At 42.5% G+C, this 13,835-nt stretch overlaps 1 protein-coding gene across 6 annotated transcripts in view; it reads right to left on the bottom strand.

The window, feature by feature from the left end:
• Positions 1-13,835, bottom strand: part of RIPOR2 (RHO family interacting cell polarization regulator 2) — a 68,914-nt gene that overhangs the window by 16,795 nt on the left and 38,284 nt on the right. For 4 of the 6 annotated variants that reach the window (XM_032120446.1, XM_032120428.1, XM_032120454.1 and 1 more), the window contains exons 7-13: positions 11,035-11,184; positions 10,027-10,090; positions 6,075-6,118; positions 4,674-4,799; positions 3,138-3,286; positions 1,960-2,089; positions 1,274-1,420 (exon numbers count right to left, since the gene is read on the bottom strand). In XM_032120446.1, the coding sequence (XP_031976337.1) occupies positions 1,274-1,420; positions 1,960-2,089; positions 3,138-3,286; positions 4,674-4,799; positions 6,075-6,118; positions 10,027-10,090; positions 11,035-11,184 (810 nt within the window). The remainder of the gene's footprint in view (positions 1-1,273; positions 1,421-1,959; positions 2,090-3,137; positions 3,287-4,673; positions 4,800-6,074; positions 6,119-10,026; positions 10,091-11,034; positions 11,185-13,835) is intronic. The other 2 variants (XM_032120472.1, XM_032120436.1) reach the window with 1 other exon arrangement.

The following is a 13,835-nucleotide window of genomic DNA, read 5'->3' as shown; positions in this document are numbered from 1 at the left end:
GTGCCCAGGAAAGAAAAAGGCAAGGAAAAAGATTCAAGAAGCATTCAAGACTTGAGAGATGGAAAAAATATTTCAGATCAAACTTCCGCTTTCATCTGGCATGACTCCTCAATTTCAGCATGGAAATTTCTGGAAAATTTGGGCTCAGCATCTCTGCTAAACAGAGATCTCTAGGAAGTGATCTCAAGAAGAGAGACATGAATTCTGCTCACCTTACTATATTCTCTAAGAAAGACAGCATTTCCAGTGCACTGCTCTAGTTCCTGTACCATGGCCCTTTTTAATGGGATTGTACATAAGCCACCTTGTCTGCATTTTCCCACTCATTACAGATTTCTGTTCTATCTATTTTCTGACTTCTAAAGTAGCAATCCATAAAATGTAACACAGTTTCCTCCAAGAGTTTCTCTAGTGTCATGGTGGTTTAATGGTGATAGTACCGTGCTATTTCTTTTTATTCAATGTCCTGCATGTGGCATGGGTGTCCGTAACAATTGTTGAACATGAGTTATACAGGAGTCCTGTCCAACATGAGTTTCTGCTGAAATGAGACAGCAAAATTGGTGGTGTATTGAGCAGGACACTGATCATTTAAGAAGCAAAACCAGCCTATACAGACTCCAGAATTATCAGGGCAGAAATATATATATATATATTAATCTCTGATTGATGTATGGGGAAAAATCACTATAGGAATCACAACCTGCCTATCTAACCTACAGATCTGGCTTTGTTACGCGGCCAGCTCACAGAAATGCATGGCACAGATGGAAGGCAACTACTATTTTGCTGACAATTTGCTGGAAAGAACTGGAGGCATTCACATGTTGTTAAGCTTAAGGTTTAAGTGTCCAAAACTTCTGGGTTTTTTTCTAGTATTCCAGCAGCTTTTTATCCCTAAACATAATCATAGACAAAGGTTTACTCCTTCTTTCCCTTGACATGGGTATGCTTTTAGCTTCTGAAAGTCACGTTACAAGGCAAACGTAGAGCGTCAATCAGTGTAGCAGGTGATTTTTAAGAACACTGTTGGCTTGTGTTCCTGCCCTGCTCTCTGCCCACAGAGAGTTGACTTCTGATCATTATCTCTGCAGAAACCAAGAGGAATTTTGATTTAATGAGAGCCACATGGGCTCACAGTTATGTCCTGCCCTCTAATCAGTCAGCAAAATGAGTGAGTTGCAACAGAGAGCAATACATGAAGCATGCACGGGAATGGAGATACCACACAGGGACTGAAAAAATCCTTCACCAAACAAAAACCAGGACTCACATATAGCTCTAGCCCTGCTTTTGGGCTTAGCCTGAGCGATGGCAGGTCACTAAAAGAGCGACTGCGACGAAGCTTGTCAAAGAAAGTGTCTTGAAGAGCATCTAAGATTGTCAACTTTGGCCTGTCTTGCAGGGGATGCAGCCATTTCTTCAACATTTAAAGCAAAGAGGGTGTGAGGAAGGGCAAGTTAAATGAATGCTTTGTAGCAGAGTACTAAATTACAGGCATGGGATGTGGCACTTGTAAAATTAATCTCTGTACAGGTGGCCTGATTAAGCATTCAGGATTTGATTCATGCAAAAATGTAGGAACACCCTGTGAATATCTCCAGTACAGGGGTAAATTTTACTACAGGATACTTAAAAATACTTGTGCTATAATGGTTGTTTAACTACTGTTGCAAAATGAAAACACATTTTTTAAGGATTATTCAAGTATCATAGCAGTCAGGCAAGAAGGATAGGTATGCATTAATTGGCCACATAGTTTCAAAGATGGCAGGATCATAGTCACCTTCTTTTAGGATTAGCAGCTAGGAATGCACTTGCTTTATGAGTATTTGTAAGGGTAACCTCCTAGAACCAGGGGGAAAAAAAGCTTAGACGCGCAAAGCAATGAAATGTTTGCAGTGTTTGAACTGCTTTAGGATTTCTCATTACATAAACATGAAGCCAAGCAGAGCTTACAAAGAATGAGTGGTCCTTGAAGGTTGGTGTTTCAGGAGTGCCTTGGCTGTACATGGACATTCTCCTCTGGAGAGCAGATGCCTTGCTCACATTTCCTGTGGATGGGGTCAAGTCTTCAACATCAAAGGGGCTACAGATACACAAACAAGAGGGGATGAAAAAAAGGTTGTTAGGCTGAGCACGAGGGACTTTCAGGTCCATAGAAAGGATTTTTGAAAAGGTGGTTTATTAGCACATCAAAACCCAGAGGTAGCGAGTTTTTAAACTGAAGTGTTTAAAGAAAATGTTGTTAATTAGACAGCAGTCTCAGAAGTGTGGTTTTTGCTTCTGATAAAAGTGTTCGCTCAGAAATCATTTATGTAGCGTAGTCTGATGTTATTCTTCTCACATGAAAAGTATTCTTGGATTTGAGTTGCCAAGTGTCACACATACTAATGAGAAAGGTGTTCAACTATTAATAGAGCTGTTGCATTATAAAGGAAACCAGGAGCTGTTATTGCTGGCTTCATGTTTATTGCATTACAAGAAACAGCACACATGATTGTAAAAGTTAAATGTGTCAATGCTTCTTCAGAAAAGACATTTACTTATTTCATAAAAATACAGTGAGAATTGGGTTTGTATCCTAAGGCTACCAGCTCACCTAGGTTGACCAACGTGAAGAGAGAATGCCAAGAGATTTCCCATCACTCTTGTGGTGTATGAAGCCCTTAAAAGCCAACTTTTAAAGATGGGCCAACTCCTGAACTTGGCTATGCTAGTGTAAATCCATAAATCCAGCACTGATTTTTACACTGATTTTTTTCATATTAAAAAAAAAAAAAAAAAAAGAATATATGAGCACTCAGTCATGTCCCCTTTATAAGCTTTGAAGAAGTATAAGCTTTAGACGATTCTGAGATCTATCATCACTAAGTGCTTCCCATACCTTGTAATGTCAGTACTTACCAAACCTAATTTAACAGCTGAAACTAGACACAACCCTCTTTACCACAGGAAAAGCAGGCAAACTGTGGATGACCATGAACTATTTCTCATATACCAAACTTGGGCCACAGTTCCTTGACAGTCTTCCTCAGCAGGGAAAAATATGGAGAGAACAGCCCACATGGATGAACCATTTTTTTCTTTGGTTGAAGTTTTACAGCTAATTGATTGATTGATTGACTTCTACTTACTACCAGGTGATCTCAAGGTTCAGCTTTACTGTGCCAAGGTCATTAATGTCTACTGCAACCACCTGAGGCCGAGCTGCAAACAGGTCTTTTGTCTCACAGGTTACACTTCCCACAAGGATATGAGTAGCAAGTCCTTTAACTTCTGTGACCTGTAAGAGACACAAACCAGGATATTTAGGACCACACAAGGCGTTGCAATCCTTAATCACAAAGTAATAGTTTTGATTGTCTGGCCTGGCCCCCTTGCTAAAAGGCTTCTAAAACATGATTGTTTGTTGCATTACTTAAGGAAAAAATCTGAGGTGTGGTGGTGGTTTTGTTTTGGTTTTTTTAAGAAATGCATAGTTGTGTATGATCACTATTCTATGTTTTGTTAATGTTTTTTATAGGTGTCAGAAAAAAACAACCATGCTGGCTCAGACCAAGGGGCTGTCTGGTCTTGCATTTGATCTTCTGCACTAACAATAAGCAGAGCCCAAGGGAAGAGTAAGAACAGGGAGGGCATAGAGTCTCTCAGCAGTTGACAAATTCCTGACTGGGAATCTCCTGATGTAACCTGCCTAATTAATAATTCCCAAGGGAGCTCTCTTCCAGGTATTTCTCTCCTGTAACTCTGAAGCCGTGTAATTGTTTGTACCAAGGATGGCCTTTGGTGAGGCTTTCCACAGATCTACTGTTGAGGAACCACCTCCATACATGTTGTTACAGTAAGAATAGCACACTATTCATATTTAGAGATATATTTGCCTGGAAATTCAAGAGTGACAGCTCTATATGCAGCTACTACACAAACCAGCCTTTGGCTGTTTGCTTGAAAGCCAGCTCTTGAACCTTTTATGTGAAAGTGTTTGGACAGAGTCCAAAAAGGGAAGAGAATATACACATTCACCTTAATAATACTGGGATTCTTGTGTACTAAAAAAGGGGTTCTCTCCTAACTTTGCACCTTAAACCTGTGAGTTAGATTGAAAAGAGTGACTCACCCTGTGTCACAACTTGCCTTTCATTGAAAACCTACTGTCTCACACCTTTGGGATTATTTTGGTTGTGGGTTTTATAATCACCTGCATTTTTTTTCATAAAGTCTTCGCAGTGTCTAAGTGGGCAATTTCCCCTAAGACTTTTGAGACATTCTTCTGTTTAAGCTGCCTAACCAGGGATATCTAGAATGGTTTTTAGCAGCAATTTCTGGACAGGGGTCAGAGAATGGGTCTCTCTAGGTTGGAGGCTTGTTGGAAAGAAAGCATATGGACCTTCAGCCAGGAAATAATTGTGTTGGGAGGCCAGGAGCAATGAAGAAGTGGAACAGCAATAGAAAAGTTTGGGAAGAAAACCTCTCCCAGCTCTCACAAACTGATTAGTCTTGTATCTAAACTGGACAATACTACAGCACTTTAGTAGGTGTGTCAGAAATACTAATTGTGGCTCATTTCTAAAGAGTTTAATGATCTGCTTCTATGTTTTTGCTGATGGTGCATGAGAAGGCAGGTTCTTGAGTCCTGCCTTGCTGGCAGGCAAAGGAGTCAGCATGCATACCTTAATGGAGATCAGTCCAACAATGAGAGGGAGGAAAACCATCTCCTCTCCGTCCCAGCTTTGCTTGCCATTCACTTCTATTTTGCCTTTCAGTTTCCATCGCTGGCGACCGTAACGCATGAAAATCTGAAAAAGAAAAATCCTCTTATTTTCTTGAGAAATCTGCTCTCATGGTGCACAAATATCAGAAGCAGAACTGGGGAAAGGATCTGAGAAAGGTTGGAAGAGTTAGTGGTGGAGGTGCTGCCCTTCTGCTTCTCCTCAAGTCAGAAGGAAAAACCTACTGGAGGATCTCTCTCTCTCTCAGCTCTCCTAATTGCTCCTTTTGGTAGTGTACCCCTCACCCAAGCTTTTACCTTCATGTAACTGGATGACTCATAACAAAGCTTCAAGGCATTTAATTCCATTTACAGGGAAAGTGGTAGGGCAAGGGAGATTTGGGAGGGCAGGATGAAAGCACCCCTGGTCTTTCCTAACATTTGCAACTTGCTGGATCTGCTGCCTGCCCAGGCAGGTGAGCTTTTGGCCATTCCCCATCAGAGACCTCCCCAGCTGCGAGGTTTTGGCTGTCTGATGATGGAAATGAATGACATCCATAGTGCAGTAACCTAGTTTGAAGCATCAAGAGCAGGAAGACCACTTTGGGCTGGCTGGAAGACACCTGCACCAACTAACTGACCCCACAGAGGAAGCAGGAATGAGAGCAGCAGGAGTCATTCGTCACAGGGAATGAGAGTGGGAACAAATGAATCTATGATCGAGGCAGCTGGGAAGTACGGGCTGGGGGGATCCACTATCAATCCACTGTAAATTTCTTGCAGGGTTAGTTCTGTTCTGGTAGAGCTGGAGGCTTTTATTTTAATCCATCTCTAATTAGCATGCTCCTGATGTTCTCTTCTGAAATATTGCCATGACCAGAGATCCTGATGCAGCCTCACAGCAGGTAACATCTGGGTCTCAAGCAATGGTTATTCAGTGTCTTTCTGCTGCTTTGCTCTAAGATGAAGTAGAGCCTATGCATTCAGCAAAGGATGCTTGCAAGGATGTGTCTCATTTGCCCTACGTGCATGGGATGGGGCATATGCTTTTTTCCAGGGGAATTAGAAACTTTTGTCACAAATAAGATTTTTAAAAGCTGAAAAAAAAAAGCTCATCGTTCTTTGAATAGCCATCACCCAGTTCTCTGAATGTAAAATCCAGGTCTTCTGACAGATGCCCTGACAAAAGCAGACATACAGAGAACTGCAAGGTTTTTCAGAGCACCCATGGGAAAAATAATAGCTGTTTATTGAGGTGCTGATGTGAAAAGGTTTTACTCATCGTGATGTAAAAAGCAGCAAAGATCTGCCTTCCTTTTGATTCTTTTGCTATTAAATAAACAAAAAACCCACGCAGACATACCTCGTATTGATCTCCTGGGCAGAGCCGAGCGAAGCCAGCCAGACCTGAGAAGGAAAGACACAGAGGGGCTGTGGGAGGGCCTGGGCTGCCAAATGCAGCTGAGCCCAAGAGTGGGGTGCAGTGGTGTGCCCAGGGCCACTATTGCCACACTTGGACAGAAGAGAGCAACAGCCTCCTGCAGCCCCCCCAGCTGCTGCTTATATCCCCCCTCTTACTGCTGCCTGTGCACCCTCCAAACCAAGACAGCCCCCCATCTTAATTTTCTATTTTCTTCTTTATTTTCTATTTTCTTCTTTATTTTATATAAAATTCATTGGGCTGTGGTTTCTTGCTCATGGAAGATTTATACCTTCCACCTTTTTTCCCTACGAGAGCCTAAAGTTTCCTTTTATACAATAATTATAGAGAAAGGAGAAGCAGCTTCCTGACGTCACCTGGCTTCAGACACTCAGCTGAGAGCCCTTCCCATGGCGGGGTGTAGGCGAGCTGCTGATCGCCGTGTTGTGCTGCTCAACGCCAACCCAACCGAGCTCCACACTTCCACACAGATCCCTTTTTAGTGCATCGCTACAGAGACACAGCAAGCAACGGGGGCTCCTGCTCGGCCTTTTCATAACATTATCATTCCCATGACAGCTGAGTGTCTTCCAGTAGTAAGTGCATCACAAAACATGACTGACATCTGTAATAGCAGATTAATGCCATTTTCCCCGGAGCGGGAAAAGTAGCACAGCAAAGCACTTGTGATACATGTTTGGCTTTGGGGTTTTTTAAGGTAGGACACAATGCTATTTTTATATCAGCACTGTGCAAATGAAATGAAAGTTTCCTGAGGCACCATGCTGAAATCCAAGGGGAATTACCACTCCTCTCCTGGCCTGCTGACCTGCTTTTCTTTAGGATTCAGCTGGTTGTTTTTCCCACAGAGGGAGCCTCTCCTTTCCCACAGATCCCTTCAGTATGTAGCCATTGCACTTGTTTTGGTATAAAAACTTACCCAGCTTTGCCTGTGTGAGCCTAAATCTATGCCTCTAGTGTTGCAGTGCCCAAAGTAACCATCTTGAGGCCACACACAAAGCCTGTGGCAGAGAAAGGAATGCCACAACAGAACATACAGGGGGTGTGTTAAAATCAAGGCAAGTATGAGGAACCCTAGTGCTGGCTATATTTGCAGGGATGAATTAGTCCTGCTAGCTGTACTGCAGGAGCAACTCAATCCTGCATGCAGTCATGGACTGTCCCTGTGATCTGCTTATCTGCCTCTTCCATTTCTTTGACCAGAAAAGAGTTTTCTTTGCTCATCTTAGTGTTTGGCAGAGCAGAGAGGCCCTTGCACAGAACTCATATTACCAATTCCTTTCTAATTTATTTACTGTTTATAAATAATTTAAGATTACTAGCACTCCACCACTGCTCCTCTCTCCCCAGGCATGCTTTTGTAAGTGAATTTGATCTCTGCTGGGACACATCACCAAAAGCATCGGAGGAAAATAAAGGGTCCTTTCTTTGCCCAGTCCACGGGGTGGGAGGGTGAGGAAACTCCAGCTTAAAACCCGATATGGATGTTTAGGTCTATGAGCTGTGACTGGCCCAACCAGGCTGGTCAAGTCTTTTCAGCATAATGAAGAAGGGGCTTAGGGCTGACTTGACAACAGGGTGTAACTACTTTCACAGGAAACAAGTTTTTGGTGACTGAATGGCTTTTGGGGACTAAAATAATGGCAGGAACCAATGGCTCTATCATACAGTTTCAAACACCATGCTTTTGTAAAAGCAGACGGGACAGGAGATTGCTCCTGAGGGGTCAGCATGTGGCTGTGGTAAGCAGGCAGGGCCACCTGGAGCTCATGCAGCACGTGTACCTCTGCTGGTGTGCAGGGTGCTGGACTCCTGGACCATGGTTGCTGGTGGTGGGCTCCATGTCACAAAACCTCTGGTGTGTCAGGCCAGCATATTGCTCTCCCTTGAGTGAAACATCTGGCCTTTTCACCTCCTGCTGTCCTGGCACTTCAAACAGCCATAAGGGCACTTTTCTGTACATCATAACAGGACACACAGATTCCATACAGGAATTTCCACACCGGGTTTCCCTGGTAAACTTCAACAACTGATTAATCCTGACCAGTTATCTAAGCCTGCTGGCACATTTATTATCTTGATTTTGAAAAATGATTAGGCTTTTTTTTTCTTTAAACACCAGTCATAAAAGCACTGTGCAACTCCCCTGCTTCCTGACAGCATTGTGTAGGTTGGCTTGCTTTCAGTGTAAGTGACAGAGGGCACAAAATAAAAATAACTTTCAGTGGAATGGCTAGGAACAGATAAGCTTTGGGGAGAGGAATGCTTTGATTTTAAATTAGATCCTAAAGTTAGCTGGATATGCTGCAGTATAACTTAAGGGGGAAACTTGCTGTGTGATCTGCAAGCTTTTGTGCTAGAGCTGTTGCAAGCCTCAGCAATAGCAATAGCTGTATTGTCCTATTGGATTCCTTTTCCTAGGGAAAACTATCTAGATAGAAATCTCAGATGCCCTAATTAGAGAATACTTAATACAGCGTTTCTCTTTGCTGTTTTCTAATTTGGGCTTCTTTATGTGATGCACACTGTGTTCAGAAGCAGCTGCTGTTTGTGCTTTGTGCTCTGCTTCCACACGTGAGTGCAGTACCTTCTCCCTTCTCCAGAGTCCTTGAGCTCTGCTGGAATATTTGGCATACAAAAGAGAAGGGGCCAGACCTCTCCAGCCCAGCCATTTGTGACACTGTGACACCTTCTGCAACATGTCCTGCTGTCAGGAACTGTGCACTGCATTTACAGCAAGTAAAGAAATGCTCCAAGGTAGCTGGCAAATCCCTTTATACACTCTGTGATGCTGTTTCATTCAGCATGTCCACGCTGTGGTTCTATTGTGGGTTTCTGCACAGAAATATCTGGCTCAGCCTCGTGCGTTCATCTAAAACCTGAGGGATGGAGCTAGGAGAACTCCAACAGCTGCTGCAATTGTTTTCTCCAATATGAGAGCACAGAGTAGCTATTTTAATTTAATCTAAAATTAATCTTAATCTTACGCAATGCAATCGTAGGAAACAACTGTGACAAGGCAGGCAAAATCAAAACCCTGTATGAGATTTGTGAGCTCTCTAAACTTCACGAGCAATACCGTGGATGTTTTAAATGGCAAGATTTCAAGTGAAGAATTAAGAGTTCATGAATATTTAGATGCTGATTTTGTTTTACAGAACTATTTTTATGTCAGTGACTGAAGATCCAAAAAATCCCTCCCTCCCAATCCCTTCTTTAAGACATTGAGTCTTAAAGGGATAACAGCATTAGCAATATCAGATGATCCACTGAGGCTTCAGGTAAAACTGGTTCCATTGTATTTAAACCCATAAATTCCCCTGTCATAAAGACAAGGAATAAAATGGAAAGGTGAATGCCATCACGGAGTTATCTAGGAAAACTATCCCCAGCTTTTTGCTGTTTTCACATTTGGTCAAAAATAGTATTAGTCACAACGAGCAAAGTAAAGGACTTAGAAATAGCTGATGTCAAATTGAGAAGGTATTTTGAATTTCAAGTTCAGCTGCATGGAAATTCACATAATTTCCCAGTCTTCTCAAAGAATTACAGAAATAGAGGCAAAAATTACAGCAGCCTTCAAAATTGAATTGCTTTGGCTGTTGGGAGGAGTCCTTGTGGGAGGTAATTAGTCTAGAAAACAAAAAGCAGAATCTCAGAAAGTCTGTAAGCATTGGTGTTCCCATTTCTGTGATCCTTTGCAGTGGGCAGGGGTGTAAGCTGGGGGTTTGAAGGCTCAGCATTGAGTGTGAGGGGCTGGGAAACCCCGCCTCTCATAAATACATGTCCCACAGAACGTCTGGATTCCCTCACCAATGTGTGCAGCAACTGCTACTGTTTTGGAGAAAGAAGGGAAAGGTGAAAAGGCAATTACCTTTCATCTTGATGCAAAACTCCCCCAATAGGTTTTCCAGCTCTGCTTCTATGGTACACATGTTCTGTGTTGGAAAAGGAAACAGTGAGGTCAGACAAACCCTCTTTGGGCTTTTTTTTTTTTTTTTTTTTTTTTTTTTTAAAGTCTGTTTGTAAGGATAGATTCTGTTAGGCAAATGAAAGATGATTTGCAATAAAGTCAGTCTCAGAGCCATCCTTCTTGTTTAGCTAGGTCTGACCCGAAAAATGGCAGCTCTGCCTGCTTTTGCTGACATTGCAACCCTGTGCTCCTCTGCTGCTGTGTGCTAATCCTCCTGCTGGCAAAAGGGAAGCTGTGGTCCTTGGAGTGTAACCTGGTCACTGTTCTGGTCCTCTCCAGCCAAGATGTGTGCCAGCAGCAGCAGCTCTATGGCAAAGTGGCTCCCACCATGATTTACTCTTTCAAGAAACATGGACTACATTAAGAAAAGAAGACTGTGGGAGATGGGTATCAGACCCTCTCCAGTTCTTCCTTCAGGTTTTGGAAGGTTGGCACAGTTTGTGTGCCAGGATGTTTGCAGCACTGTTAGACTGTTGTCCATCATCTACTGCCTGTTTAACAAAGTAGATTTTGATCAGAGCAAATACAACAGGTAGGATGCAGCAAATGTCCGTATGCACATGGTTTCCAGTCAACCTGCCATCCCTAAATCCACAGGCAGGAAGGAGGTAGTTGGAGTTTAAGTAGGTTTGGGGCAGATTTATGCTTTTGCTCTTGTGCTGCAGTTCCTGGGTATAACCCTGCTCTCAGAGAGTCTAAACTGTTATTTCAAGGAACTCTTTGAAGCCATGTAACCTGTCTTTGTAAATCACCAGGTATTCACCTGAAGAACAACAAATACTAATTCTTCTTTGCTGAGTTTGCTTTTATTTCTTCTGTCTGGATGAAACTCTCCCTGAAAATAGTGGCAAAGTTCCCATGGCTTTCAAACAGCATGAGAGTGAAAAGAATGAGCTGATGAGGATGTACCTCTGTGTACTCCTTGTAGCTCCTGTTGATTTCAGTCAAACTCTCTCGAGCTGCTTTGCTGGCAGGAGACATTGCAAAAGCTTGCTTCATTTTGCTGGCACCATCACAGAGGCGTCTTTGGATACAATAGGCTTCGTAAAGCTCATCCACCTAGAGGGAACAAGGAAAGTGTACTGAAAAAAACCCCAGAAAACCCAGCAAAATAAAACCAACACAATGAAGTAATTTGCATCAAAAGAAAATTCAGCCAAGCCATTATATCCAATGGAGGGGCTGAGGAAATGAAGCTGTGATACTGTTGCAGTCTACGAGAAACACAAAAGTAACTTCCAATGTAAAAATCTCAATAGAGCAACAGTAGATGCCAGCAATTCACCTGCTTGCCCTGCATGCCTCCAAGCATTGCTGCTCCTGTTCTACCCATCATAACAGTGAGGCAGGAATGCGGCCAGCTTCTCAAACATCTCACTTTGGAAGAGCTCTTTAAAAGGCAACTGCAATGCCCACACTGGCAAATGCAACTGGAAGTGGTAAGTGGCACATTTAACAGGGTCAGCGGTGGCTTTGATTCCCTAATGCCAGCCATGGATCAAGGCTGTTGCAATATTTGACTAATAGGTAGTACTGGAAGCTGGGAGTGACATTTTGAATTCTTATCATCCATCCTCCAGAAACTGGGAGTAATACTTGGAATCAGCACAAGTAAAGGGCTTACAAACAGCTGATGTCAAATTTAAAAAGTATTATGAACTTCAACCCCCCCAGGCATTTAAATAATTCCCTAGTCATCTTCTCACACTCCTTTGACACAACTTAGGCACCCAATATTTTGTAAGTGCTCGCAAAACATAGTCACACACTGTTTGAAGTCTCACCTGGATCTAGCTTCAGAGGACAATGGATTTACACATCTCATGCTTTGGTTTCCCTTTTCCCTCTAATCCCTGCACTGAACATATATATTTACTCCATCTGAGTTGTTCATTAAGAGTCTGCAGTAGTATAGGCTGATATATATATATATATGTACACGTGTGTGTGTGTAGATAGATATATACACACACCAGCTATATATAGTGGTTTATATTTTTATAAACTAAATGTGCCAGATACAGAAGATGTGGGTTTTCTAACCTGACTATCAGGGTAAGGAGAACGACAGGAATGGAAGAAGCTGTCTCTTCTTTCTGCTTCTAATGTCCCTGCTAAAACAGGATGATATTTGGGTTTTACCTAGAATAACTTTTTCCATTGTTATCGCTGAAATCAAGAGATCACCCTGTGTCCCATGGTGCTCCTGCTCAGTAATGGATTTTCATGGCAGAATTTCTTTCTATGAAAGCATCCAGCATCTTGGCTTCATCAGTCTATGACTTTGTGTTGCTGAGTTAGAGATGAGCCTGATGCGACAATCCAGGCATGTTTCAAATCCCATTTTCCAAGCCTGCTTAATCTCTAACGAAAAGTGCTGTTGCTAATTTGTTAGGAATGGGACTTGTCTTCCTGATGGCTTCAAAGCCTTAGGTCCATTTTTACAAGGCTATCTTGGATACCGGGTGGCTGAAGCCTCTGACTTGAGGGCACCCTATCCAAAACAGGGAATGTTTGCAAAGTGAAAGAGTTCAGCAAAAGGTAGTGAAGACACAGGTAACATTTTGCCATTTTGAAGTTACAAAAAAGCTTTCTGCACTCATACTCACTTTTGTTTCCCTTGTAAGCCAGCAAGCTAAAAACAGCTACTATAAATAGCTGTCACTTGGTATTTACTTCTGACATCAGAGTGGAACCTTGGTCTGGGATTGATATCCTGCTCTTGCCCATGTGAGTGTGACTAGGACATGCTCATCTGCTCCCCAAGTATGTGGGATCTGCTGTCGTGCACCTCGTTTTCCTTGCTTTGCTTCCTTTACAGAGCAGAGGCAGGCAGCAGGCAGCAGGCATCTCTGTGGGCCTAATTAAGCACTGCTGAAAAAGAGCTTCTCTATCCTTGGTAACACAGATATTTCTCCACCTGCCCAAGCCTGTAGGCTCTAACGCCACACAATCAGCTCCTTTTGTCTCTGTTGCCGTGGGTTACGGAGAGTGAACTCATGTACTCTGCAATCCTGAGTAACACTGACCAGCATTACCACTTGCGTTTGGTGCTTTTCACTCTTATTATAAACCCAGAAACCATCAGCTCTGAGCAGGCTGAAGTGGGAAGGATTTGAATGGAAACGTTCTTCAAGTACTAATTTTTGCCATTCATGTTGCCAGCAAGAGAGTAGGTGGCTTGGGGAACAAAATCTCAGTCTATCACCTTATGATTTATATTTTTATTTTTGGCTCCAAGAGTAAGAGAAGACTGAAATTAAAAGGTTTGGATAGGTTGTCATAATTAGAGGACTTGAAGCTGCGCAAATGCTTTTCAAATTACTCTCAAAAGACGTTTCATCTGTCAAAAAAAAATTCATTCCTTTGTCAGGCTCAAAAAAGCAACTAATCACTAGCAGATATGTTTATAAGTAAGAGAATACATGCCATGGATTTTGTCCAGCTCTAAAATGTATTAGTATAAATCACAAGTACCTCCAGTGAATATTCTCACCAATGTATTCAAGTGGATGTGGGCCCCAAACCACGCAGCAAAAGCATTAACAGTGAAATCCAGGAATAAATCCAAACTAGCTGCTGTGTGTGCTAGAGATAACTGCTGAATTAAATTGCTTTCAGATGCAACTCTCTTTCTACCTAAAGTCTGACAATATGCATGCTGTGAGACAGATATTCCCCAGCAAGTTTCCAACCCTGTGTTCCCTCTG

The sequence above is a fragment of the Corvus moneduloides genome, chromosome 1, assembly GCF_009650955.1.
Source record: "Corvus moneduloides isolate bCorMon1 chromosome 1, bCorMon1.pri, whole genome shotgun sequence".
Classification (NCBI taxonomy): Eukaryota; Metazoa; Chordata; class Aves; order Passeriformes; family Corvidae; genus Corvus; species Corvus moneduloides.
The sequence above is the reverse complement of the archived record's forward strand: the minus strand, read 5'-3'. Positions and strand labels throughout refer to the sequence as shown.